Here is a 26729-nt window from a genome sequence, read left to right as displayed (position 1 = left end):
CGTGCCCCGGTCCAGGAAGATCCCACATGCCGCAGAGCGGCTGGGCCCGTGCGCCATGGCCGCTGGGCCTGCGCGTCCGGAGCCTGTGCTCTGCGGCAGGAGAGGCCACGACAGTGAGAGGCCCGTGTACCGCAAAAAAAAAAAAAAAGACAGAACTGCTCACCAGGCTATGGGCCAGCTGGGCTGCGTGAACACCCAGAGACCCCTTTCAACGCCACCATCAAGAGGGATCACCTTTCACAACTTGGCACAGTTGTGCTCCCTCGCCTCCCATGACGCAAGCTCATCATGCCTCCATGAAGCCACAGAACATCAAACACTTTCAGGTCAGAAGCCCTTCCCCTGAGCATTATGGGGGCACTGAGCAGCCCACCCATCCCTGAGATTAGCCACTTCCGAGGTCACCATGAGTCCCTGGGCTGGAGACTTTGCTGGCTTCCTAGCTTCAGACCAACCTGCCCAGATGGGGCTCAGCTCTACCAGCAGCGGCCCTCCCCCACAGTGGCTGGATGCCCCCTCACAATACTCTGGGACCCCTGGCACAGAGCACAGAGGGATTGGAGCAAGGGAGAGGGAATGCCTGGACTTTTGGACTTCCTGCCATCACTCCCACATGGAACTTCCACAATACCGTGCAGAGGGATAGCCCATGAGTGAATGAATGAAGTCCAGCAAGGCTTTGAGTCCCTTCTCAAAGCCCTCTAGACACTCAGAGCCTCCTCCCCTTGAGTTAGAAGCCTATTCCCAGGCTAAGAAGAAAAGACAATATCTGTGCCCCGCCTGAGTTCCAACGGGCCCCTACGCGGTGCCTGCCAGTGACCCAGCCCAGAGAGCACAGGAGGGGCCTTTGGGAAGGGTCTCCTGTCCCCTGGCATCCTGCTCCCCCAAGGCCAAGGCTTCACTCTCTGCTAGTCCTGCCAACCCCCGGTTCCTCCCCTGGCTGGCACTGGGGAAGGAAATGCCTACAGTACACCTCGGTGGTAACAAGCCCTGTCCAAGCAGGGGTTCCCCTGAGCACGTGGTTCCCAGGGAGGGGATGGGCAGCAGGAAGCTTGGGACGCCCCCCCACACACACACACACCTTGCCCCAGTGCCCACCAGGGCCAGGCCGCCCACCAGTGCTTCCCTTCCCCTGCCCATGCCAGCCCCACCTGAGCGGTCCAGACCTGCGGGTGGGGCCTGCCGCTGTCAGGCCACAGTAGGGCCTGGGAGGGAGGAGAAAGGGCGGGGCTGGCCGGCTGCTCTTAAGGCGGAGCTGGAGGTGAACTGCACCTCCCCCTACTCCTCACCTGGGCTCTGACAGCCTCTCTCCGTCCCAGAAGCCAGGAGTGAACACAGGAGTGTCTTGCCTGCCCGGGACACCAGGTAGGTGCCTTTATTCTTTAAGGAGAAGAGAGAGAGGCTCAGCTCCTCCACGTCTCCTGGGGCTCGGAGTGAAGGTGGAGAGAAATGGGGGAGAGGCTGGCCATGAGCGGAAGATGGTCTCGGGACCACATACCCGAGTTCTGCACTTTGGGAGAACTTAATCTATAGCCCTCAGTGTACAGATGAGAGAACCGTGGTCCAGGGAGGGGAAGAGGCTTGCCCGGGGGTCCCCCGAGGCTTGGGAAGGGAATGGACCCAGAACCCAGCCTCCTGCCTCCCAGCCCGGAGTCCCTGGGGCCTGGTCGTGAGCTGAGCCCCCGTGCTGGGCCCTTCAGAGGCCACCAGGAATCCAGGGGGTGGCGGCATGGCCTGCACTGGTCCTGCGGGTCCCTGCCTGCTGTCCCAGGGTCTGCTTCACTGGGTCTGGGTGGAGAGCATGGGACAATCAAAGTCACTCTTCGAGCAAGGGGGTGGAGTGGGGAATTGGGCTACTGGGGCAAGGTGCTTTGGGGGGGATGCAGCCTTCCCCCTCTGCCACCCTCTCCCTCCATTGACCTGGGCTTGTAGAAGGGAAAGAGTAAGTCAGGAGAAGAAGCTGGCAAAGAAATGGTTGAGGGGATTTGCCCAGGAATCAGGATCCCCCTGCCTCCAGAGCCCTTGGGAACAAAGAAAGAGATTCCGGTCCAGTGAGTGAGCGGGTCCTATAAAAAGGGACCCTCCCTACCCACTACAGCCCGCCTACATACATACACACAGCACTGAGCCCAGGGACCTTCCCTTCACCTTTAGAGCAGGAAGGAAAGAGCTAGAGAAGTGTGCTGGTGGGGACAGGAGAGGGAAGATGTCCAGGAATAAAGGAGTGAGACCAGCCCTGGGAGGTCCAGTGGTGCTTCAGGGAGTGTTAAAAGTGAGAAGAGTTTGAAGAAGATCCCAAGGGGCTGCCTGCCCTTTGCTCGATCCCAGGCCTGTCCCGCTGGGTTCCGGAACCCCAGAACGGGCAGAGAGAGGTGAAAGGGATCTTAAATCTATGAAGCAGTGGTGTAGAGTGTGGGACTCGGAGCCAAGACCACCTGGGTTCAAATCCCAGTTCCACTACTGGATTCTGTGGGTTGTATGACCCCAGGCAAATCCCTTAACCTCTCCAGCCCCACAGGAAGAGTACCTTTTTCAAAGAACCATTGAGGAAATGAAATGAGTATGTTTTAAGTGTCTGTTATGATCACATTCCCATTATACAGTTGGAACAACTGAGACCCAGAGAGGAACGGACACTTGCCCAGCGTGGCACAAGATCACTTTCCAAATCAGTAGGCAGACATTCTGGGTCCGGGTCCTGGTTCTGGGGGAGGACCCAGGTCCCCAGTGTGCTCCCCAAGGACCGTAACCCCAGGCTCCTCTTTGAGGCCCAGCCAAAAACCCTGCAGGATGTGCTGAGATCCTGCCCTGACAAACCCAGGCCGCTTGGAGCCAAAGCTCCACGTCCTCAGCTGCCCCCAGAAAGGAGCTCGGAGGCCCGTTGCCTTCCACTGCCATTTTTAGACACGCTTCCCGAGCCTGGGATGCACCCGCCCCCTCCAGGACCTGGCCAAGGAGAAGTCTGGCAGCAGGGCTGGCAGGAGCCATGGGGGAGAAGAGGGTTCTGGCTTTTCTCATTAACTTACTGTGCGAACTTGGGGCAACTCACACCCCCTCTCTGGACCTCAGGTGTTCCTCAGCATTTGAACTCTGTGTGATATAAGGAGCTAAGAGTCTGAAGTCCACAGCCTGCGTTTGTATCCCAGCTCTACCACTTTTCTGGATGTGTGGCCGATACAGATTTCTTAACCTCTCTGAATCTCAGTATCTTCATCTGTAAAATGGGCTGGTAATAGGGATGCAGTACTTCCTAGGGTTATGAGAGGATTAAAAAGAGTTACCATAGGGAAAATCAGTGCCTGGCACCTGGTGAGTGCTCAAAAAAACCGGGAGCTATTATTATTTATTATGATGATGGTATTATAGTCTATTGATATATAAGCCCTTATTTCCAAGTAATATTTAGAATTGTCCAACTGGTTTCACAAGCAACACCTCGCTGGTTCCACACCACCCTCCAGGAGGGCACAAGGCAGGAATTCTTATTCCCATCTCACAAATGAGGAAACTGAGGGTCAGAGTTACACCTTAAGGAAATGTTTGAGCTGGGATTCGAAACTGAATCTTCAGACTCCAGAGTTCACATTCATTTCATTTGCCCCAGGCTGGTCGCAATGCCTTTTCCAACACTAGGTCTGACTCTAAAGCAGGATGTGGTGGAGGCATCTTAGAAGAAGAGAGAAGAGGCGTTGGAGAGTGCCTTGGTCGGGGTGGGGGTGGGGGGCAGTGAGGCTCAGAGCAGGCAGTGGTAACGCAACCAGCCTATCCCAGCTCCTTACAGGTTTCTCAGCAGCCTCTGTTCCAGAACCTCTTACTTCCTGTAAGAAACCACTAACATGTGGCGTTAAGGCTAGACAAGGGGAAGAACTTCCCACATAAGGGAAAGGAGGAAGTTGGGACATCTTTTTCCCAGATGAGCCCCCAGGGAGTGAATATCATCTGATGATGTCACTCTTCAGATCAAAACTGTTCTGTGGGAGCTTCCCTGGTGACGCAGTGGTTGAGAGTCCACCTGCTGATGCCGGGGACGCGGGTTCGTGCCCCGGTCCAGGAAGATCCCACATGCCGCGGAGCAGCTGGGCCCGTGGGCCATGGCCGCTGAGCCTACGCGTCCGGAGCCTGTGCTCCGCAATGGGAGAGGCCACAACAGTGAGAGGCCCGCATACCGCAAAAAAAAAAAAACTGTTCTGTGGCTCACCATTGCCCTCGGGGTTGAGTCAGCACTACTGAGCCCAGCCTGCAAGGCTCTGCAGGGTCTGGGCAGCCTGCCTTCCCCACCCCAACTTCCCCTCCATCCACCCTCGGTTCTCTCTGTTTCCCAGATGCTCAATATCTCCCCTGTCCATCAGGCCTCTGAATACACTTGCCTCCTCACCCCTACCTGGCTCGCCCAGCCAGCTCCTGCTTTTCCTTCTTGTCTCCCTTTGTGTACCCCTTCCTCCAGGAAGTCCTCCCTGACCTCCCCAACTAGTGCCTACAGAGTCCCCTCTGCCTCCCCGCCTCCCCTCCTCCCCGATGGCACTGTTTATGATTGCTCACCTGCTTACCTGTCTGTTTCACCAGCTGGCCCACATGGAGTAGCAGCTAAGTGCAGGGGCCCTGACATCACACAGTCTGGGGTCCAGTCCTTCTCTGACACCTGTTGGCCTGATGACCCTTGGGCAAGTTACTTACCTCTCTGTATCTCAGTTCTCCCATTATAAAATGGAATAATAATAGCATCTACTAATAGGGTTGTTATGAGGATTTTTAAAGGTTTTATGTGTAAATACTAGGGCATAGGTGCATAGTAATTACTCAGTAAATATTAGCTAGTATGTATTTAATAAATAAGGCTGGGACATAGTAGCCAACAAACGTCTATTGAAGTTATTTTATTTAATCATCACTTGTATAATGTTTATTATGTGCTAGGCATATTCTAAACATATTACAAATATCACCTCATTTTATAGATAAGGAAACCGAGGCACAGAGAAGTTAATTAACTTTCCCAACGTTGCACAGCTAGTAAGTGGTGGAGCCAGGATGCAAACCTGGGGCAGACTGGCTCCAGCAGCCGTGCTTTTAAATGAGTGAATTTAAATGAGTGAATAAATATGCCTTTGTTTGGGGGGAAGGGAGCCCGGGGCTTCATCTACAGAATTTACTCAGTTCCCACCCTCGCTCTCGCTTCTTTCAGGTCCCAAGAGCTCCTGATTGGCAAGTGACATCTGTGGGATGTGAGGCTGGTTGGTTGGAAGCCAGAGGTAAACTGCCAGGTCACTACCCCCACTATGTCACAGGTGATGTCCAGCCCCCTGCTGGCAGGAGGCCCCGCAGTCGGCTTGGCTTCCTATGAGGAACCCAGGAGGGCCCTGCACCCAGCACCCAGCCCCGGCCTGCCGCCCCAGTGTCCTTACTACACCACAGAAGGCTGGGGAGCTCAGGCCCTGATGGCCCCCATGCCCTGCAAGGAGCCCCCCAGCAGGCTCCAGCAGGCCCCACAGGCTGGAGCCAAAGCCGGCTGCCTCCTGCAGTCCCCTGCGGAACAGGCCTCGGGAGCCTTGGAGGACCTTGACTCCTACATTGACTTCTCGCTGGAGAGCCTCAACCAGATGATTCTGGAACTGGACCCCACCTTCCAGCTGCTCCCTCCAGGGCCTGGTGGCCCCTGGGCTGAGCCCACCCAGAGCACTACCTCGAGGAGAAAGAAAGAAGATCCTGAAGCTTTGGGTAAGGAACTGGGGCACAGTGCCAGGAGGAGGGCTTGGGGACCAGACCTCATGAGGAAGGAGTTTTCTATCAAATCAGAGGAGCAGGGGAGGAGTGCTGTGCAGCTCTAAACAAGTTACTTAACCTCCCTGTTTTCTCTGCTCTATAACAGAGACAAATATAAGTAGCCCTCACTGTCCAATTCTCTTTGGTTCTTGACTTTGGAAAGTGATGGATACCTGTTTTATGTAATTTTTCAGAGAACTTAAATAAGCTAATATAGACAAGCATATTACACAATGCCATGCGTACAAATAAGAACTTGATAAATGTGATGTCCCTGAATCTCACTGTTCTATGGTGTCTCTCTTAGGCCCTAGCCTGGGCACCCTGAAATGTTTATAGGAATGGTATTTTCACCTTACCCATAACAATAAATGTAAATAACTTCGCGTATAGGTAATAGTAAATATAGTAAATAATTGGGATGTGATGAATTTTTGAGTGTTTATTACTTTTGTTTTTAATATGTTATTTCATTGTAAGTTTGTGTAGTTTAATCTTTAGTAATGGTTTAGCCACTACTAAAGATTAAACTACACAAACTTACAATGTTTATATAATTTAGCTGGAAAAAATCTTGAAAATTTAACAATCAGCTTTCATGAGCTGGTTCAAGCCAGCTCCAGGATACCACCACGTCCACGCGTATCCAGAAATCTCTGCGTCTGGCTTCAGTTTCCCAAAGAGTTTCAAGTACACTTTGAGGATGAGGGTCACGGAGCAGCAGCCCCATTAGACAGGCTGGAAGACTGAGGCCTCCAGGGGTTTAATCAGCGTGGGTTAGAGGGTGTGGTGAGGATTAGAGATGGGATCCAGGAGAATTTCTACTTATTGAGCATTTATCATTCTATCCAGGCACTGTGCTGAGCACTTAATAATGGAACCTTTGATCTTCCCAATCCACCTCCATGAGACGAATATTTTATCCCCATTTTACAAACAAAAAGACTGAGGTTGATGGACTTGTGGAAGGAGCCAGTCTAGCCTAATCACTGGAATCAGGCAAACCTTACACAAGCTGTTTACTTCACTTCTTTGCGTCTCAGATTCTTCATCTGTAAAATAGAGATGAGTTTGCACCTCAAAGGGTGTTGCAGGGATTGAAAAAATAACATTTCATGGGTGTTTATCACAAATCCTGGGACACCATAGGTCATGATAAATGGTGGCTGTTTGCAGTCAACATTGGGGTTGCGACTAAGACCAGCCCCAGGACAGGTTCAGGCTCTGGGGTGGAGGTCAGCCCGGCACACAGGTCCCTCTGGCAGCCAGGCTCCTGGTCTCCAGCCAGCCTTCTGCTCCTCCCATGGAGCACTGCCTGACAAGCCTAGTAGAAGAACCACCTCCAACCCTCAAGAGTCTTCCTGCTTCTTAAGGCCAGTCGTGGGCATGTCTCTGCAAGAAAGGTGACTTGGGCCTAATTATCGCTGGCAGGAGCCAGCCTAGGACTTTAATGCTCATGCCCCAGGGTAGGGCTTCCATACACTCAAGGCCCCCTGGGGCAAGACCAACCTCTGTGGGGCGTGCACTTGTACAGGGTAAGGGTGTTGATAACAGAGTCCTTCCTCCAAGGGACCGATGGGCAGTTGTCTGCGCTCTCAGATGCCCTGGGCACAACCTGCCATCTTGAGGATGTGTCCACCAGACTCTGGGCGGCAGGGGGTGCCAGAGAGCAGCAGTGGTCAGAGGGGCCTGATGAAGCCACCTAGCTCTGCCCTCGCTCCTCCTGATGGAATTTTTAAAAATCCTCTCCTCCAACCTCTGCCTGGACACCTGTGATGCCTGGGAGCTCACTACGTCCTCGGACACCCAGCAGGTCAGCTCCCCGTTAGAAAGTCTCTTCCATCACTAAGAAGAGCGAGAGCCTGCAGGTCACTGGTGGCTGCACCTTGCTCCCCAAACCCCTCAGCCACTGCTGCTGGTGACAAAGCTCTCCCAGCCCACGGCACCGCAGTGAGTTTTCATCCAGCCAAACGCATCCAGTGTGTAGAGCTCCTCTGTTTGCACTCTCATCCATCCTACTTTCGGGGTGTTGAGTGGAAGACGTTCTATAAGTGTGATGCTAGCAGACGTTCACTGCTTCTCTTTGTCCTAACTTGGCAAAAGCAAAAATTAAACATCGGCGATCTTGTGTCAATCCCTCCCCTAAAAATGTCCAGATAGAGTTTTGTAACACATAATTCCACCCTGTGAAGGAAATACTGGAAACCTCATTTACAGATGAGAAGACTGAGGCTCAAGGAGAGGAAGCGATGGCCACAGTCACACAGCTAGTGAGTGGTAGGTCAGCTCAAAGCCCAGCCCTCTGAGTTCCAGAGTCCACGTTCTTGCCTTTCTCTCTTCCTTGGAGCTAGTTTCCTGCCCTCCAGGGCTTCAGTGAGGCTCCACCGCCCTAGTGCTCTCAAACCTTCATCGAGCTCCCTGCCTCTGCCTCTTGCTTACCTTCCTTCAGATTTACCCTGGGGGGGAGGGGGAGGGGGTACCAGTCCCACAGGGAACATGGCTTCTGGAAGCAAATACCATATCCCTTCCTTTATCCTCTCCGCCACCCCTCCCCATCTTTGGAACAGGCCCCCGCGTTTTATGTTCCAGAATTTCTGCCAGGCAAGGCGGTTTGCCAATCCCAAGTGAAGGGTGTTTAACAACCGTCTCTCCAACCCTCCACCCACCTGGCCTGGTGCCAGGCGCCTGCATCCACCCAGCACTGCTCAGACTTGCCCCACGGGCCTGTAAACAGCCGGCTGCTCCCAGGTGATAGGGTGGCGGCCCTCCACCTGCCCAGCCACATCCACCCCGGGGCAGCAACGGGAGTGACTCACAGCTCTAGGACACCGCCCTCCCTTCCGGCCCGCCTCCACTTGCCTGGCCCCCAAGCAAGGCCTTTCTTTGGTAGGTGTTCGGATGACCCTGTGAGTAGGACCCAGAGCTTCACCAGGCCGAGAGACGCCCCCCCCTCCAAAGCAGTCAGGCACCTTCTCACGGTCAAGGTCTTGGGAAAGGGTCCTGAGGAGTCCCTCCCCGTGGAAAAGCCCACCTCGCCCCCAAACAGAGCACAGGAGCAGGGCTCAGTTTCTTCAACCTTTCTGAGCCTTGCTTTCTCGTCTGTTACATGGAATTAAGAATGTTTCCTACTTCGATCGAGTCATGAGTATTAAAAGAACTAACACGGGTAACGTGTCTATAGCAGCGCTGGTGCACGGCACTCAGTAAATACCAGCCTTTATTAAAAACGGTGCAATAGGGCTTCCCTGGTGGCGCGGTGGTTGAGAGTCCGCCTGCCGATGCAGGGGACGCGGGTTCGTGCCCCGGTCCGGGAGGATCCCACATGCCACGGAGCGGCTGGGCCCATGAGCCATGGCCGCTGAGCCTGCGCGTCCGGAGCCTGTGCTCCACAACGGGAGAGGCCACGGCAGTGGGAGGCCCGCGTACCGCAAAAAAAACCCAAAAAACAAAAAAAAAAAAACGGTGCAATAAATGTGAGCTCCACCGCCACATTTCTCCAAGCCTCAGTTTCCTCCTCTGTAAAAGCAATGCCTGCTGGCACTGGCCATAATGGCGCTTGTGAGGCCTTGAGAGGATTATGGGTATAAACACTATAAAATCCTATTAAAAAAAAAAGTGCTTGCCAACCTCGCAGAAGAATCCACCCCATTCCAAGACTTCTCTTTCAGAGCCCACAATACATTGTGCCAGATATTCTACTCTTGCCCTCAGCAGTGGGACCCCCACCTTAGCCAGAGAGTATTAGCCATCAGGCCAATACTGCCCCCCAGAAGCAGGCAGGCAGGAGATGCTCCTTGAAGCCCACCATGGACCACGCTCCAGGCTCCATTCATCAGTGTATTTCATCCTCACCGCAACCTTGGAAGGGTGGTTTTAGATCCCCACTTTACAGATGAGGAAACTGAGGCTCAGAGCAGTTAGGAAAATTACCTGATACTTCTTGGCGGGAAAGTGGCGAAGCCAAGACTCACACCCAGGTTTGTCGACAAAGCCAGGCCTGTTCCTCCACCTGCTGGGACAGCATGCCAGCGCCCCTCATCTGATGCAATCCTCCACCCCCACCTGGCCCACGCAGGCTCAGACAGAAGCAGTAGCCCTGAGCAGGGCCAGAAGGTCCTCCCCAGGAGCGGGCTGGGGCAGGCAGGGACTCCACAGTCACGCTGGGTGGGGGGATGGTGCGTGTGCCAAAGCCCAAGGGGGTGGGAGGCTGGCAGATAGGAGCCGAGGGTGCAATTTCCCACCGACTCTGCCCCAGATTCCATCTGGGGAAGCCAGAGGCAGGACTCACAGCCCTCCAGAGGGAGAAGCTGGGTAACCCCCATCTTCCACCACCTTTCCTAGAACAGCACCGAAGACAGCTCCCCTCCCCCAAGTCAGGAGGAGAGGTGCCCATCCTCACCATGGGAGAACCACAGGGTACCCCACTCTAGGAAGAAACAAGGTCTCAGAACAAGAGTCCTAGATGCCCCCACTGGTGAATGGAAAGAGCATCAGAGTGAGTCAGCAGCCTGGGGTGCTAAGAGGCCCACAGCTCAGTAAGGCGGCATGCCCTGCCCCCAGAGAGTTCTCGCTCTAAAGCTAACCCTAAAGCGAACTCCTCAACCTCCAAGGTGCACCGCGATCGCCAGGAATCTCGCTAAAATGCAGATTCTGATTCAGCAGGCCTGGGGTGAAGCCAGAGATTCTGCACAACTTCTCAGCTCCCGGGTGAAGTGGTGCTGCTGGGCTGGGGACCACAGCGGTGCGGCCCAATGCACACTGGAATCAGCTGAGGAGCTAAGCCACCCTGAGGCCTGGGACCGCCCCCAGAGGTTCTGGTCTAATTGGCACCGGATGGAGCCTGGGCTTCAGGACCTTTATAAGCTCATCGGGTGATTCTAGCACGCAACCAAGCTTGAGAACCCCTGCCTGCATTGCAGGCACAGACATAGAAATAGCCTTCACAGGCCTGAGTGATAGAGGCATCCGAAGATGTGACTGGTGCAGTCATTTCAGCCTGGGGAGTGGAACCCACATGAACGAGAGGATCTCCCAGTTTTAAAGGACTTACTATGTGCCAGATGCAGTGCCCTGCTGCCTACATTCATCTCAGTTCATCCTTACTGTAACACTAAGAGGCTGCGTACAGCTGCCCCATTCTACGGGCGTGGAGACTGAGGCTCTAGGTGGTGAAGTCATTTGGCCAAGCTCTCTCAGAGAGTAAGTGGCAGAGCCAGATCTGAAACCCAGGTCTGTCTACCTCCAGGACCCGCGTTCATGGCACTGCCTCTCCCCACCCAAGGGAAGATGTCACAGAGAGGGTGACTTTGAAACTGGGCCCTGAAGGTGGAGCTGAATGCTGATCCCGATTCCAACAAACTTCTCTCTGGGCTTCAACTTCCTCATCTGTATGAGAAAGGGGAGGGACTTCCCTGGCAGTCCAGTAGTTAAAACTCCATGCTTCCACTACAGGGGGCACGGGTTCTATCCCTGGTCGGGGAACTAAGATCCCGCATGCCGCACAGCTTGGCCAAAAATTAAAAAAAAAAAAAAAAATATATATATATATATATACACACACACACACACACACGTATATATATGTGTGTATATATATATGTGTGTGTGTGTGTATATATATATGTGTGTATGTATAAAGAAAGGGGAGACCAGATGGTCTTGAGGACACTTCCAGCATCCTTGTTCTGCGAGTCCAGTCTCCCTGGTTTCACCAATGCTCTGTTTCTCTCCCCAAAGATATAAAGTACATCGAGGTGACCTCGACCAGATCAAGGTGCCACGACGGCCCCCAGAGCTGCTCCAGCCCATCTGTCACCCCACCCTTGGACTCCCCTGGCTGTGGCGGCCTTCTCCTTTCCAGAGACATCCCCCGAGAGACTCGGAGCAACAGTGAGAGCCTCATCTTCTCCGGGAGCCAGGGCAGGGGGCACCAGCGCCCCTCTCCCCCCGCGGGGGCGCCCTCCTCTCATCCCCCACCCTCTCCCAGCATCTCCATCCCTGGAATGGGAAACAAGGCCTCAGGCCGCCATGGCTTGGGCTCCCCACTGGTGGCTTCCCCAGCCTTGGAGAAGGGGCTGGGGAGCAGGGTCTCCACGCTGTCAGCCAGCCCAGCATCTGATGTCAGTTACGTGTTTGGAAGGTAGGTCACTCCCACTGCAGCTTCTGACGTTGCCTCCACAACTCACACACACACACACACACACACACACACACACACACACAGAGACGCATCCTAAAATCACAGAGGGACACCCTACTCTTTCTGAGCAAAATCTGGGCATGTACCAAAAATAAAAGTGAATGTTCTCTTTTATGCCATCACAGCCATTTGGTTCTCAAGCTTTCCTCAAGCATTTAGAATATGATTCAATATACAAAAATCTTGACTTCTACCTACCTCTCGGGAAAAGAACCACACTGCATTAATGAGGCTCACCTGTATCCTTTCCAGCCTTCCTACAGCCCATCTGTAGGAAGGATTTTTTTTTTCTTTTAATTTAAAAAACCCCAAACACAGGATGTAAACAGAATCAGGGGGTCTGGAATGAACCATCCAGGAAAGAAAAACCTCCTTCGTCTTTGTTCCTGGCAAAATCTAGCAGGAAGGAGACAAAACGGCCTGGGCATTATTTACAATCGCCCCAGCCCAATTCTCCGCAGGCCTCAGAGCAGAGCCACACGCATACCCTTCCTGCCCAGGAAGAGCAAACCCCAGGACCTCTGTCCCCCATACCAACTCCAGAGCCACTGTGCCAAGGCAGTCCCTGGCAAGGAGACTGGGATTCCACAGCCATGCCCGCTGGCACAGGCCTCTGAGCTCAGGGATAAGCCTGGCTGGATGCAGACCTGGCCTCCTTCTCTTCCTCCAGCTGGGGAATTCCATCTGCATGGGCCATGGACATGGTCCAGCTCCGGTCCAGCCTGTGTGCAGGACTCTTGGGAGCGCTGGGGGGCTGGTGTGACAACTCAGTTGGACCTGCCTAGCTGGGAAGGCAGAGGGAATAGAGTCCAGCCTAAGCCCATGTGACCTGCGGGGGGCCAGCCCACTGGCTACTTTAATTGACCACAGACCCTGCAATGCAGGTACACTCCTGTATCCTTCGGCATCCCTTGGGGATCAAGTGGGCACACCCTTTGCTCAGGGCTATGGGGTAGGGGGGTTGGAGTATGCACTACTCTGACCAAAGCCATGGGTACCTAGATCACTAAATTCCAGAGTCTAGCTCTGGCCCCTAAGTGTCCACCCCCACCCGCTAAAACTCTGCCTGTCTGGTGCTCTCCCCATGCCACAGCCAGTCCCTCCTCCGCTCCAGCATCTCCAGCCATCAGTCATCTTCGAAATCCTTGGAAAGCCCCACCAGCTCTTCCTCCAGCCTCCACAGCCTTGGCCCAGGGTCCTTGTATACGAGAGCCAGTGACCTCCAGGTCCCCAGCCACCCCACCCCGAGCACTGGCCAGCCCAGAGCAACCCATTCCTCACCACTGGCCGAGGAACATGCCAGCAGCTGTCCCCCATCCATCACCAACTCCATGGTGGACATACCCATCGTGCTGATCAACGGCTGCCCAGAACCAGGATCTCCCCCATCCCAGAGGACCCCAGGACACCAGGACTTTGTCTGCCCTGGGGCTACTTCTTCCAGCAACCCCTGTCCAGCCACCAGGAGCCACAGCCAGACCCTGCCAGATGCCCCTCTCACCACATCCCCAGAGGGTAAGTTGTAAACCGATCAGTACCTCACACTTTATGAGGTTTGGCTAATGGGGAATAGACAAAGCACCAATGCATTTGCTTCTGCAACAGCAGGTCAACCAACACACTGATTAAGTATCTACTGTGTGCCTAGCACTGTGCCACAGAGTGGAGACACAGTCTAGAAAGAGAGAAAAAAAACAAAGGATCACTGTAGAGTGGGATAAACACAGAGGTAAAGAGATGTTTTAAGTCTTATGGGGCTACAGAGGAAGGAGTGAGACTTTTCATCTGGGAACTGAAAAGGCTGGAAAGTGGATCAGAAGTCGATGGCCAGAGCAGGAGAGGAAGGGCAGTCCCAGCAGAGGGAACATCCAGGCCATGGTCACGAAGGTATGGAAGCACGTGGCATGTTTAGGAAATGACTGGAATGTTGGGTGCGGGATGAGGTCATCGGGAGTAACTTGGGCCCAGATTGGGAAAGATCTTGAACGCCAAGCAAGAGTGCACTTTACCCTTTAGGCAATAGGGGACCATCGGAGACTCTCAAGCAAGAGAGCGATGGGGTCAGAGACACACGTTCAATCGATCACTCTGGCAGCTGCGTGGCAGATGGATTGCAGGGCCTGGCTTGGCAGGGAGAGCAGTTTTTCTTTGGTTCTGTTTGGGTTTTCATCACAAAGTGGTCCAGGGCAGGGCAGAGGGTGGAGGAGAGAAGACAGAGCCAGGAGACCCTCAGGATATGGAAGCAGCAGGCTCGATGACTAACCCAAGAGAGGGAGAGGGAGAGTCAGTCCTAACTCTGACATTGGTGGATGACGTTCACAGCCAGGGGGTGGACAGGGTAACGGAGACAATGCATTCCAGTTCAGACAGCTAAAAACCACAAAACAGCAAACACCCTCCTTCCCGTAGTCCGTGACCACAGGCGTCCAAAAAGAACAAAAGGCCCAAAGCAGTAAACACAGAGGCTAAGCTCAGCACCCCCAGGGTGTTTCTCTCCCAGGAGCAGAGCCCACGGCTCCCTCACGGCTGAGCCACGAGGCTCCCAGGCCTCCCAGTCCTCCCTGGGCCACAGACGTCAAGGTACTCCTGGGGGATGTGAAATGCTCACTGTACCCCGTGCTCGCTCCCACCCAGGAAGCCGTGTCAGTGCAAGCAAGAGAAAATTAGGTGACGAGTATGCCTTTGCAGCTGCTCTGATCTGCTCCTAGGACAAATCGTTTGCAGATTTCAGTCCATTTTTTATAATGAGTTACTCTCAGCTGGCCGCCACACACCTTTTCAAGACGTGGAAACTGAGAACCACTGCTCTCTGCCTTAGGGACCCAGGAAAATGGGCATCTTAGCATCTCAAAGAGCACATTTACTTAGCCTAAAGGGATTTTGCCCCTTTAGACATCTGGAGATCCAGTGGAGTAGGGGTAGGGGAGGGTGGGTTGAATGGCACTGCTGGGTGGAGGAGGGGGTCGGGTCTCTCAGCTCCCCTCTCTCCAGTCTACGGGGTCCCCCTCCTCTGTCTGTCTCCAGGTCCTGCCAGGGACATGCAGCCCACCATGAAGTTTGTGATGGACACGTCTAAATACTGGTTTAAGCGAAGCATCACCCGAGAGCAAGGTAAAAGGGAAGCCCTGTTTTAGGGGATGAGTGACCCAGGAATCAGGTCCAGGTCCTGGCACCCCACATGGGGCAGATGGGGCCCTGGGTCCATGTAGAGGAGGGAACGGCAAATGGCAGGTCCAGGGAAGGGGGGTGTCCCGTGAACCCCATGACCTGAGGAAATAATGACTGCAGCAGGAATGGTGGAGGTTAGACAATAGAAAGGACTTCCTGGGAACCAAAGGTGATTCTGTACCATCTGCTCTACGGAGACCCAATGGGGCTGAGGCACAGAGGGTGTTCGGGTTCGGTGGGGACTGTCTCTGACCCAAGGATTGTTTCAGCCATCGAGCTGCTCAGGAAGGAAGAGCCGGGGGCTTTCATCGTGAGGGACAGTTCTTCATACCGAGGCTCCTTCGGTCTTGCCCTGAAGGTGCAGGAGGCCCCTGCGCCTGCCCAGAACCGAACAGGTAGGCACCTGTCTCTGTCCTCACTCAAGACCTCTAGGAGGCAACAGGGTGTGGTGGGTTCCAGTCCCGGCTCTGCCCCTGGCTTGTGGGGTGACCTTGGGCCTGTCCCATAATGACTCCTGGGAGGAGGGTCTACCTCAGCCCCCTCCCCGCTGCCCCCCAGCACTGAGGCTCCCCGAGTCCCCAGATTCCCTGCTCTACCCTCGTGGTGGGAAGAGGAGGATGGTCCCAGCACCCCTCCAGGCTGCTCTCTTCTAGGTGCCCACCTCTGTCCAGACCGGATTTCTTGTGAGGGAACCTAATGTAGTAATAACATGTGTGCTAGCTTAACCCCGCATACAACACACATCGATGGGGCATCCACCCTGCCCCAGGCACTGTGCAAGGCACCAGGGAGACCTCACTGGGGAGAGAGATAGAAACAGATCATTACATTACAAGGTACCTGGGTCACAGCCCCTCACCTAAGGCCCAGGACTGTAGCTCTCACACAACAAATGGGTGAGGTAACAGACACTCCCAGAGGGAGTTAATGACCCCCCAGAGCAAGGAAGTGATAGAGTGAGAGGATTAAAAACCCCGTATCCACATTCTCTACACCACGCCTCTCTGTTTAAATAAGAAAGTGACCTCTGGGCAGTGTTAGTTATCAAGGAAGCCTTGCCAATGAGCCCAAAGAAAGCAGGAAGCTGCAGGCTGGTGAGGAGGCAGGGGCGTGGTCCCCCCTCCCAGGGCCAGCCTGGCGCCAGCAGGGACCATCTGGTGCAGAATAATAGCACCTGGGAGGGGGTGGATAGGGAGAGAGGGAAACCAGGCCAGAGAGCTGTGATTTGATCTAAACAGCGCCGGCAGCCATCCCTGATGGCTGTTGAAACCGAAAGAAAGGTCTCCTGAAAAAAGAATTACTGGACACAGAAGCCTTTGAGCAAAGGTGTGGGCACCGCCTTCGTGGGAGGCCTTGAGGATAGGATTCCTACCCGCTGTCCCACCCAGAGGCAGAGGGATGGACAAGTTAACCTCCGGATGGGCCCCGAGGAGGCGGGTCAGGAAATGAGTTGCACTCCCATCCACATGCTTTCTCTGTCCAGGCGAGGATAGCAGCGACCTCATCCGCCACTTCCTCCTCGAGTCTTCTGCCAAAGGGGTGCATCTCAAAGGAGCCGATGAAGAGCCCTACTTCGGTGAGCTGAGCATCTGTAGCCCCCAGGCCCCTGGGGTGCGGGCGGGTGGCCTGGGGAAGGCCTCCTTATGCTGGGCTCCTGTTTCCTTGCAGGGAGCCTCTCTGCCTTCGTGTGCCAGCATTCCATCATGGCCCTGGCCCTGCCCTGCAAGCTCGTCATCCCGAAGAAAGGTGGGCTGGGTCCCCAGACCTGTTTGTTCTCAGTAGAAAGGTTCCTGCAGGTCACTTCTCACCTTATTTAGGGATCACTTTAGTGGCATAGTTAAAAGTGCACACTCTGGGGGAATTCCCTGGCGGTCCAGTGGTTAGGACTCGGCACCTTCACTGCCGAGGGCTTGGGTTCAATCCCTGGTCGGGGAACGAAGACCCTGCAAGCTGGCCCGCGCAACCAAAAAAAGAGAAAAGAAACGAAGTGCGTGCTCTGGAGTCCGTCCACGTCCCACTTCCTGGCTGTGAGAATTTGAGAAGGTCAACCTCTCTGAGCCTCCATTTCCTCATCTATGAGAGGAGCACAGTCACCATCACACCTCTTTCCAGGATTGGTGTGGGGGTGCAGCGAGAGAGCTCAGGCAAGGCTCTTGGCACAGTGCCTGGCGCAGAGCAGATCTTAAGAATAGTAGCTCCTTCCTCAAGAGGATGAAAGGAGCGTAAATCTGCCCGTTCGGTGAGGTTTGGTTTTTCCTTCTGGGTCCAACGCTTACTGGGCACCCTCTCCTTCATTCACAGCGCACTCCAACCCTGTGAAGTAGGCATTGCTGTTATCCCCATTTCACTGCTAAGAAAAGGAAGGTTCGAATTTGAACCGAAGTCTCTCTTGCTGTCTTGTTCCAAAGTGTTCAGGGCACTAACAGAGAGCAAAGGACACGGCTGTATCATGAAAATCAAGGAAGAGAATTATGAGAACAAATAAGTGATCAATGGGTGAAATTTGGGAAAGAAAGAAAGAAAGAGAGAGAGAAAGAGAGAGAGGGGGAGGGAGGGAGGGAGGGAAGGAGGGAAGGGAGGAAAGGAAGGTTCAAGGCATTAAGTAACTTGCCCAAAGGCACAGAGTCAGATCTCCACCCAGATCAGGAAGCCCCACCCGAAGCTTACAGCCCAACGCACCCCCAGACGTGCCCACACCTCAGGGTGTGCAGGAGAGCCACTAGGGGGGTTCTGGGAGAGGAGTCAGGGCCAGGGGAGCCCCTGGTGTGGTGATGGCGAGAGCCCCCGTGCTTTCTGCATTTGGCCTGGGTTTCCGGTGGGGTCCCAAAGAATGAGGAAGTCGGGGGCCTCTGAGGCCAGGTCGCTGCCGCAGTCCAGGGGCTGGGGGAGGGAGGGATCAAAAGGCTCGCCAGCGAGGCTTTTGGGGAGCCCGAGGCGGCTGTTTGCCTCATTACAGGAATCACACCTGGTTTCTCGGCCAAGTCACTTCCCGAAGGTGTGGGCGGAGGTGGAAGAGGTTCAAAGGGCTGAAGGAGGCCTGTTCCTAGGAGGGGGGTCCACTGACTGCACCCCCGCCCCCTGGGGGCCTGTTCCATTGCTTTGGCTCAGAATTGGGAGGTGGAGACGGGGCCTCAGACCTCTCTGCAGACGGCCGGGCCTCCTGCCTGAAGAAATCTGCGGGTGAGTGGTATGGGGCAGGGGGAGGCTCCAGGCTTGGCTCTGCCCACCCCCCGCAGGGCACCTCCCAGCCTTGTGCACACTCGCACACGCAGGTCCACACGTGTTTCCCATTGCAGCTTTATTTCTTGTCTTTAACAAGGTGCCACATTCCTCCCCCTCCCTGTGAGCCAGGAGATGAGAGGCTGCAGGCGGTGGGCCAGGAGGAAGAGGGGCAGGAGAGGAGGGGCACAGTGAGGCTTACACCTCCTCCTGCACACACGGGTTGAGGGGGGCACACAGATGTGCTGGGGTCTCGCTGGGTCTGAAGGACCTGTCCTGGGGGTGGGATCCTCTGTGGAGTGTCGGGTCCGGGTCCTGGGGTCTTCTACAGGGGAAGGGTCGTTCCTCCTCGCGCCCAAGGGCCAGGCACGGGTCAGCACTTGTCTGAGTGACAGCTTCTACTCTGTGCCCTGAGCACGATGGCCCCCTCCCCATTCCTGTCTCCTCTTCCTTCTCTCAGCAAGGAACCAGGGCCCCAGGGGGAGGGTGGGGAGCTTGCCTGGACGCCCCTACGTACAGGGCAACATCCCCTCCCTTGCCCCCTGCTGGAGGGCCAGGGGCCAGAGCAATGCAAGCAACAGATGACCCCAAAGTCCCCTGGGGTTGGTCCCAAATTTCAGTGGCCCATACACTCCCTGCCCACCTGTCCGGTGGCTCAAAGAGGAGCCCTGCTAGATTTCCAAAAAAGGAAGGTACTCCTATCCCCTGGCTCTGGGCAGAGGGCCAACCAGGGCCTGGGTGACCTCCACCCCCCAGTGGATTCTGGCACGGCTCCAATGCAGTATCTGCACCCCCCCAGGTTGCCATGCCCTGTACCTGAGCTCCGTGAGCGTGGAGACCCTGAGCGGAGCCCTGGCTGTGCAAAAGGCCATCTCAACCACATTGGAGAGGGATGTCCTCCCCACACCCACCGTGGTCCACTTCAAAGTCACCGAGCAGGGCATCACCCTGACTGACATCCAGAGGAAGTAAGGGGCTTCCCTTGCCTTGGGGCTGAGGGCTGGGCAGGGTAAGCTGGAGGGAACGGCTGAGACTGCTGTGGAGGAGTAATGGAGATGGAGTTCAGGCTCCTGGACCCAGCAGGGTCAGTGACGTGCTGAGTGACTCCAGGCAAGTTCTCTGCCTTCTCTGAGCCTGAGTCCAATGACCTCCTGCCAAAGTCCCGCTTCCTCATGACCGATGGATTTGGAATTAACCAATAGTCATTGGGCACTGATTCAACCTGTAGCCACTGATGGAACTTCTCCTGTGGGCCAGACTCTGGCTGGCCCATGAGATCACTCCTTCCCAGGCTCAGGGATTCAGTCTAGCATGATCCTGGTCCTGGGCTGGAGGCATAAGAGATGACCAGATGCTGGGAATTCCCTGGTGGTCCAGTGGTTGGGACTCCGCACCTACACTGCCGAGGGCCCCGGTTCCATCCCTGGTGGGGGAACTAAGATCCCACAAGCTACGCAGCACGGCCAAAAAAAAAAAAAAGAGAGATGACCAGATGTAATTCCTATCTTCTTTAAATGACGTGACAGGCAGTGGGGGTGGAGCAGGTGGTAGAAAACCCCAACATATAGGACAGAAGGGAGACGCACTTCATGAAAGGAGAGAAGTGCAAACGCGTGCCCAGCGGTGGGAAAGGTCACGGCAGCCTGTCAGGGGTCGTCAAACTGAGAGCTTCTTGGAAGACAGGGAGCTGGAGACGGTGGAGGTGAGGCAGGACACTGGGATGGGCTCTCACCAGCTCCCCTTCCCTCCCGGTCTCTTCCCAGGGTGTTTTTCCGGCGCCATTACCCCTTCGCCACCCTCCGCTTCTGTGGCATGGACCCCAAGCAACGGAAGTAAGTTCAAATCTAGCCACACTAAGAAGACCCTGGGATTCGGATCCCAGACAGAGCCTGTGAACCTCAAGGGGTCAGGAGCAACAGAATGAGGGGGAGGGGGACATGGTGGGAGCGGGGACAAAACTGGCCATTATCTCCCGAAGCTCAGCCAGACTCCTGTGAAATGGAGCAAAGAATCGGTACTCAGGACTGTCGTGTTCCTTTCCCACAGGTGGCAGAAATACTGCAAGCCCTCCCGGTAAGGCCTTCCTGTCCACTCAGTCGCCATGAGAGGTCTCCCACGGGGAGGCCTGGACCCAACATGGGGAGGGAGTGAGGGAAAGAAGGAGGCCCCGCCCTGATCTTAAAAGCCCATGGGTTTGATGGCGGATGGCACAGGCCCTGGCCCTCAGGGAGCCACCAGTTTGATGTCTTATGTGGGAGGCGCAGGCTTTAGTCTGTAAGGATGCCTCAGGCTGATGGCCAAGACACACCTTCGCCCTCAGGAAGCTTCGACTCTGGTGGGGAATACACAGGTCATGTCCTCAGGCGCCCCCATTCCAAAGGAGGGAAACCCAGATCTTAAACTCAGGGATCTCTCGGTCTGACAGGGGAGGCTCCCGTCCTAATGAGGTGCTGGGCTGGGGAAGGGCGGGGAGGAGAGCTGCTCCCAGCCTGGTACCTCCCTGGGTCCCACCCCTCACTCAGGCTCTCCTCTCCCATCAGGATCTTTGGGTTTGTGGCCAAGAGCCAGACCGAGTCACAGGAGAATGTGTGCCACCTCTTTGCGGAGTATGACACTGTCCAGCCAGCCTCGCAGGTCATCAGCCTGGTGGGTGCTCTGCTGCAGGACCCAGAAAGGATGTAGGGGAGGGAGCTTCCTGTGTGTCTTCCTAGGCACCCCAGTGGGCTTGCTCAGGATGCCCCCTCCAGCCTGAGCAAGAGGCCTCTTACCACCCTGATGGACCAATCCCCTGGACTGGAGGAGAACGGTACCAAGTTGAAACCCTTGAACTCAGTATGACCTTCAGCGGTGACCTTCATCCAGACCCCCCCCAACCCGGGCCTCAGTTTCTTTAACCTTAAAGGAGGCCCACAGCAGGATCAGCTGTTCTTCTCAGACGTCTGTGGGCATCTTAACAAGCTCCCTGTGATTCTGAAGCACACCCACATCTGAGGACCCCCACACGAAAATAACCTCTGAAGACCCCTGACTCCATCCTCCTGGACACTCCGGACACAGTAGCCTGAGCTAGAGACCCGTGACCCCTGCTTCAGGCCAAATGCAGGTACGGGGTCGGGACTCCTGGGCCCTGGTCCAAGGTTGGCCTGAGAGCAGATGGGTTGCCAGCACTGAGGACCAAAGGAGGGATGGACTGACTCTCTTTCCCTCCATATCTGTTCCTTTCCCCATTTCCCTGACAGCGTATGGAGCTGCTATTCCCAGGGCAAAGCTAGATCCGCCTGCCCTGGATTCTTCAGCCAACATGGCCCTTGTTGCTAGGCAGGTTAACAAGTGTAAACTTGCCCCCATGGTCAGAGATGACCCCGCTGTCCTCACGATCTTGATGTCTAATCCCTTCCGTTGTCCTCACAATCTTGATGTCTAATCCCTTCCATTGCAAATGAGCATCAGCTCCATCTTGTCTTTCAGTTTCTCATAAGCGACTGTCCCACAACTGCCCTGGTGTTACTTGTGTCACTCACACCTGGGGGTGGCGGCAGCGAGACCTCTGCTCACTCAAGCAGACACAGGAGCTGGCTCTCTCTGGTTCTGCCTCAGCCCCAGTCTTGCTGAGTCCTCTGTGCTCCAACAACACACACACACACACACACACACACACACACACACACACACACACACACACACACACACACACACACACACACACACACACACACACACACACACACACACACACACACACACACACACACACACACACACACACACACCCTCTACAGTACTGTGGCGGCAACTGACCTTGTAACCACATGGGGGCAGCAGAGAGTCAAGAATGCAAACAGGCAGCCACCCCAAGAGGCTTGGAGAAGCTGGGTGGTCTTTCCCACCCCACCCACACCCCCCTCAACCCTAACCCTAACCCATTAAGACCCCCAAGAATCTGGAATTGTTTGTCTAGCAGACCTGGGGTCCTAAAGAAACCAAACTATGAGAGTAGAAGATAAGACTCAGAAAAGAAGCCCGTTTTTGCTCCATGAGGGACCAGTGCCTGCCCCCGCCCAGCTGGGGGCCCTGCCAGAGAATCATTATCTTTGGCCAAAGTTGGGCCTGAAGGGTTATTATTTCAACCCAGAAAACCAAACCGGACTGAAGCGGCCCTGGGCTGGCGGGACTGGCTGAGACCAGCACCCCCAGCCTGTGGTCAGGCACTGCCCCACCCTGGAGACTACGGAATCCAGACAAGGTTCTCAAGGTCACAGTGCCCACGTTCTCAAGGTCACAGCCTGGGAGCTGGCAGAGAGCACCCCCCCCCCATATATCTATGGGGGCCTTGTAGCTCCCATCATGGAAAATAAAGTGTCTGTCTTTGCACAAGAGTTGGTCCTATGGTATTCAGGGCTATCCCCTCAGAGATGGAAACCTGAACAGAAAAGGGGACCTGGCTGGGCAGGTGGCAGCTGTGTCTGAGAGAAGACCACGTGTGCCACACCCCTCCCGCACCCCTGGCACGGCAGGACAGTCTCCACTGACTTCCACTTCATAGCCGTTGCTTAAATCATTCTGGGTACCCCACGTGTCCGACACACCCATTTTCCTTCTTCACGACCCCTTTCCTGCCACTGTGCCAGGAAGACAGGAGGCCCGGGCTCTCCCGTGCGTGCCAGGGCTGAGGTGAGCATGTGTGACAGCCCTCCCAGCTTCCAGAGTCTCACTCGGGCTCCCTGAGGGAGAGGAGAGGCTGGTGAAACATAGGCAGTTCAAGAAAAGTCCAGAAGAATCCCTGAACCCAGATGAACCCTGAGCTACCAGCCCAGTCCTGGAGACCTGGGCAATGGCCCCATCATTCATCCTGGTTCTGCCTCCAGTCTTGGGGTAATGCCCCCCCAGACCCGTTGCAGTTAGGGACTCAAGGTGGACAGGCCATGGAAAGCCTCGCCGAGTGGTTCAGAAGGGGCTGCACCGATGTCCCTTTCCTACAGAGCCTTGGGAAGGGGAGAGGTGCCGCTTCTGTGCAGACTGAGCTGTGTGACCCAGTGGCAAGGGCTGCTCTGGAGGAAGTGAAGAGACCTTCCCAAGAGACCTTGAACCACCACTGAGAAGCCCCTGCTGCCCCTCCCACTGCCCAACTGCAGTTCCAGAGGGGGCCCCTCTCAGCCCCCCGCCCAGCCCCCTCCCTGGCCCTGGACAGAGTCCACGGGAGGTAATGACCTCTACTGCATTTACATAGCTCATCTTTCCTCTAGGAAGATTTTGTAGAGAACTTGACCTTTGCTGATGGGCAGAGCCGCCAGCCCAGCAAGGGCAGAAGGGAAGGACCTCCACCAAGGCAGGAGCTGGGAAGGGAGGGGTCTTTGCACCCATGCAGGGACACCCAGGGGTTTCCTCTCCAGGCTTTGCAGTCCTGGGTCTTAAGCCTCTCTCCCCCGTACCCACAATGTCCTGTCTCCCGACTTTCCACCCTGCCGCATCCCTTTCTCATCCTTCTCTCTACACATAAGTACACCATCCCTCCCTCCTCTCCCCCTCCCAGGGTCTCTCTCCTTCCTCACCCTTCTTCTCATCATACCTTCTCCACCCACCCACCCCCAAACCCATCCTCTCCCCCTTTACAGAAAAACCTTCCTACTCTTGTCCCATTTAATCCCCTCGCCCCTCTGCCCCCGGTGGCTGGACCCACAGCAAAGCCCAGCTGCTGCTGGAGTTGATGGGAATGGAGGACAGCAGCCCGCTGCGCCACCAACCATTTCTCAAAACCCAGATTCCCATGTCCTCTAACCCCTGCCTCCTCTCTGGCTACAGAGTGGACTCCCCAGAGAGCTGAGGCACCCTCACCCCTACCCCATCTGACCAGCCAGCCCCCATACTCATCTCCCGCAGGTGGCTCACCTCTGCTTTCATCCTCAGCCCCTAACACCCTACCCCCACCCCGTCCCCCTGGTCCTAACTCTCATGCTATCCAATAGGCTGAGAACTTGGAACAAGAGGGCAGGGCTGGGGGGCTAAAGGCCCCCAACCCAGAAGGCAGTACCTTGATTCATGCAGCAGTGCTTTCTGGCTGCATGCTCTATTCATGGGATCCAGGAAAATGGATGAATATAACAGCGTTATAATGGAGGTTTGTAAGTGTCATACAGAGCTGGCAGGAAGGGTACAGAGAAGATGAGCTTTCCCCAGTTGGGGAGAAGGAGGGCAACGTCACCAAGGCAGTAACATTTGAGTCGGGTCTTCAAGGATAAATGGGAGTCTAACAGTAAAGACGGGGGGGGAACCCAACTTTTGCTAGGGGGCTCCTATAGGCTAAGTGCAATGTGAAGCGCATTATATATGTTTAATCCCATTTTACAGATTAGAAAACTGAGGCTCAGAAGGTTAACTTTCCCACATTCACCCAGCTAGTAAATGGCAGAGAAAAGGAATTCCAAACTTGTGCCCATTCCACTGGCTCAGCACTCAGACAAGCAGATGGATGAATTTGTGCCTGAAGCCCATAGGTATGAAAAGATTCCCTGTTCAGAGTGGCTGAAGCATGTGGTGCCCAAGGGAGTAGGCAAGAGAGGAAGCAAAGGAAAGAGGGAGGAGCTGGATCATTAAGAGCCTTGGGTGCTAAGCTGAGAATGTCCAAGGGATGAATACTTGGTGAATGAATGAATGAATGAATGAGGTTGGACTCAGGACCGCTGTGTACAGTTGTGCAAGTTGTATAATGCACAATTGTACACGGCAACATGCTTGGACTTTATCCGGTAGGTAATGGGGAGACAACAGAGGCTTTTCAGACAGGGAGTAAGTAACCAGATGTGGGGACAGGAGAAAGGATCTGAGGCCTGGGCTGGGAAGGAGTGTGATGGGAAGAGGAAGCTGTGAAGACTTGGAGTTCAGGCCAGGAAAGAGATAGGGGCTCTCATCCTGAGGCAGGCTGGGACAGAAGCCTACCTGATCTGGGCCTGGGGCCTGGGTTCTCTCCGAGCTTGAAAGGACTACGTGGGAAAGAACAGGACTAGGGCTCCCCCTTCCCCCGTATTAGTCTGCTCAGACTCTGCCATAACAAAATATCACAGACTGGGTGGTTTAAACAGCAGACACTTATTCTCTCGCAGTTCTGGAGCCTGGAGGTGTAAGATCAGGGTGCCAGCATGGTTGGGTTCTGGTGAGGATTCTCTTCTTGGCTTGCAGACGGCCACCTTCTAGCTGTGTGCACATATGGCCTTTCCTCAGGGCATTTTCCTCTTCTTACAAGGCTACCAATCCTATCAAATTAGGACCCCACCCTTATGGCCTCAGTTAACCTCCTAAGTTATCTCCTAAGAGTCCTATCTCCAAATACAGTCACATTGGGGTCAACCTGTGAATTTATGGGGACACAGTTCAATCCATAGCGCCCCTCCATACAGGGCCCCGCCCCAGCCATGTTCCCCACCCCCATAATCCCCCCAGTCCCGACCAGGCTGGGGCTCTCAGCCCCAGCAAAGCAGACCCTCTTCTTCTTGAGTCTGTGCCCTTGGAGCCAGCCAGGGACTCGTTTTGTAACTCTCTGCTTCCTGGAAGGTGTCTCAGCCTTCACCCCTTCCCAGTCAAATCTTGCCGGGGGGCTTCCCTGGTGGCGCAGTGGTTGAGAGTCCGCCTGCTGAGGCAGGGGACACGGGTTCGTGCCCCGGTCTGGGAAGATCCCACATGCCGCGGAGCGGCTGGTCCCGTGAGCCATGGCCACTGGGCCTGCGCGTCCGGAGCCTGTGCTCCGCAACGGGAGAGGCCGCGGCAGTGAGAGGCCCGCGTACCGCAAAAAAAAAAAAAAAAAAAAATCTTGCCGAGGAGCAAGTGGAGCTTGGCTTGGAGGAGGCCTAGGGGGCAGGAAGACAAGCCAGGAAGAGGGAACCAGAAAGAGAGAATAAGGAGGGGGAGGAAAAGGACGATGAGTCTCGCTCACTCATTCACCTGCGTCACCAAATACCACGCTGAGCGCCCACGTGAGCAATGCAGAATTAGGTGACCCCCGGCTGGCTAGGAGGTCGGGAGAGGCCTGCACATGACCCAGGAGAGAGCTTCTCTCCTCCACAGCATTCGGGTTGGACACCCCGTGAATACCGAGATGGGATGTATCCTTTCCTTAGTTCACCCCACTCCCCTGCGCACGCACACACGCAACTTCTCTCTTCTGCATCAAGAATTAGAAGCCTGGTGGTCAGACAGATCTGGGTGGCAGGTCCCCTCTGCCATTGATTAGTTGCATGATTTAGGGCAAGCCACTTCCCTGGGCATTAAGCCTCAGTTTCCTCGATTATAATATCCGCCTCAAAAAATTAGAGACACACTGGGCGTGAACACACTTTGTAGCCTGTGGAGTACCAGTGTTCATTCTGAGAAGGCTAGCACTCCTGTCGACCTC

General features: G+C 55.1%; 1 protein-coding gene across 7 annotated transcripts; it reads left to right on the top strand.

The window, feature by feature from the left end:
* Positions 1-1277: 1277 nt before the first annotated feature.
* Positions 1278-22720, top strand: TNS4 (tensin 4). Of its 7 annotated transcripts, XR_010937157.1 has the most exons (15): positions 1278-1365; positions 4564-4661; positions 5183-5715; positions 11497-11899; positions 13053-13474; positions 14951-15070; positions 15397-15522; positions 16611-16703; positions 16796-16873; positions 18236-18307; positions 19146-19314; positions 20110-20178; positions 20393-20419; positions 20887-21449; positions 22479-22720. XR_010937157.1 is itself a non-coding variant. In XM_067714153.1 (14 exons), the coding sequence occupies exons 3-14, from the start codon at positions 5277-5279 to the stop codon at positions 21026-21028; spliced, it is 2139 nt and encodes a 712-aa protein (XP_067570254.1). In that variant the 5' UTR covers positions 1278-1365; positions 4564-4661; positions 5183-5276; the 3' UTR covers positions 21029-22720. The 7 variants fall into 7 exon arrangements, 6 of the variants coding, with proteins under 6 accessions (XP_067570254.1, XP_067570255.1, XP_067570250.1 ...); XM_067714153.1 differs by having other exon boundaries at positions 13074-13474; positions 20887-22720; XM_067714154.1 differs by having other exon boundaries at positions 14984-15070; positions 20887-22720.
* The last annotated feature ends 4009 nt before the right edge of the window (positions 22721-26729 follow it).

The sequence above is a fragment of the Pseudorca crassidens genome, chromosome 19, assembly GCF_039906515.1.
Source record: "Pseudorca crassidens isolate mPseCra1 chromosome 19, mPseCra1.hap1, whole genome shotgun sequence".
NCBI lineage: Eukaryota > Metazoa > Chordata > Mammalia > Artiodactyla > Delphinidae > Pseudorca > Pseudorca crassidens.
Note: the sequence above shows the minus strand (reverse complement) of the source record. Positions and strands in the feature narration are given on the sequence as shown.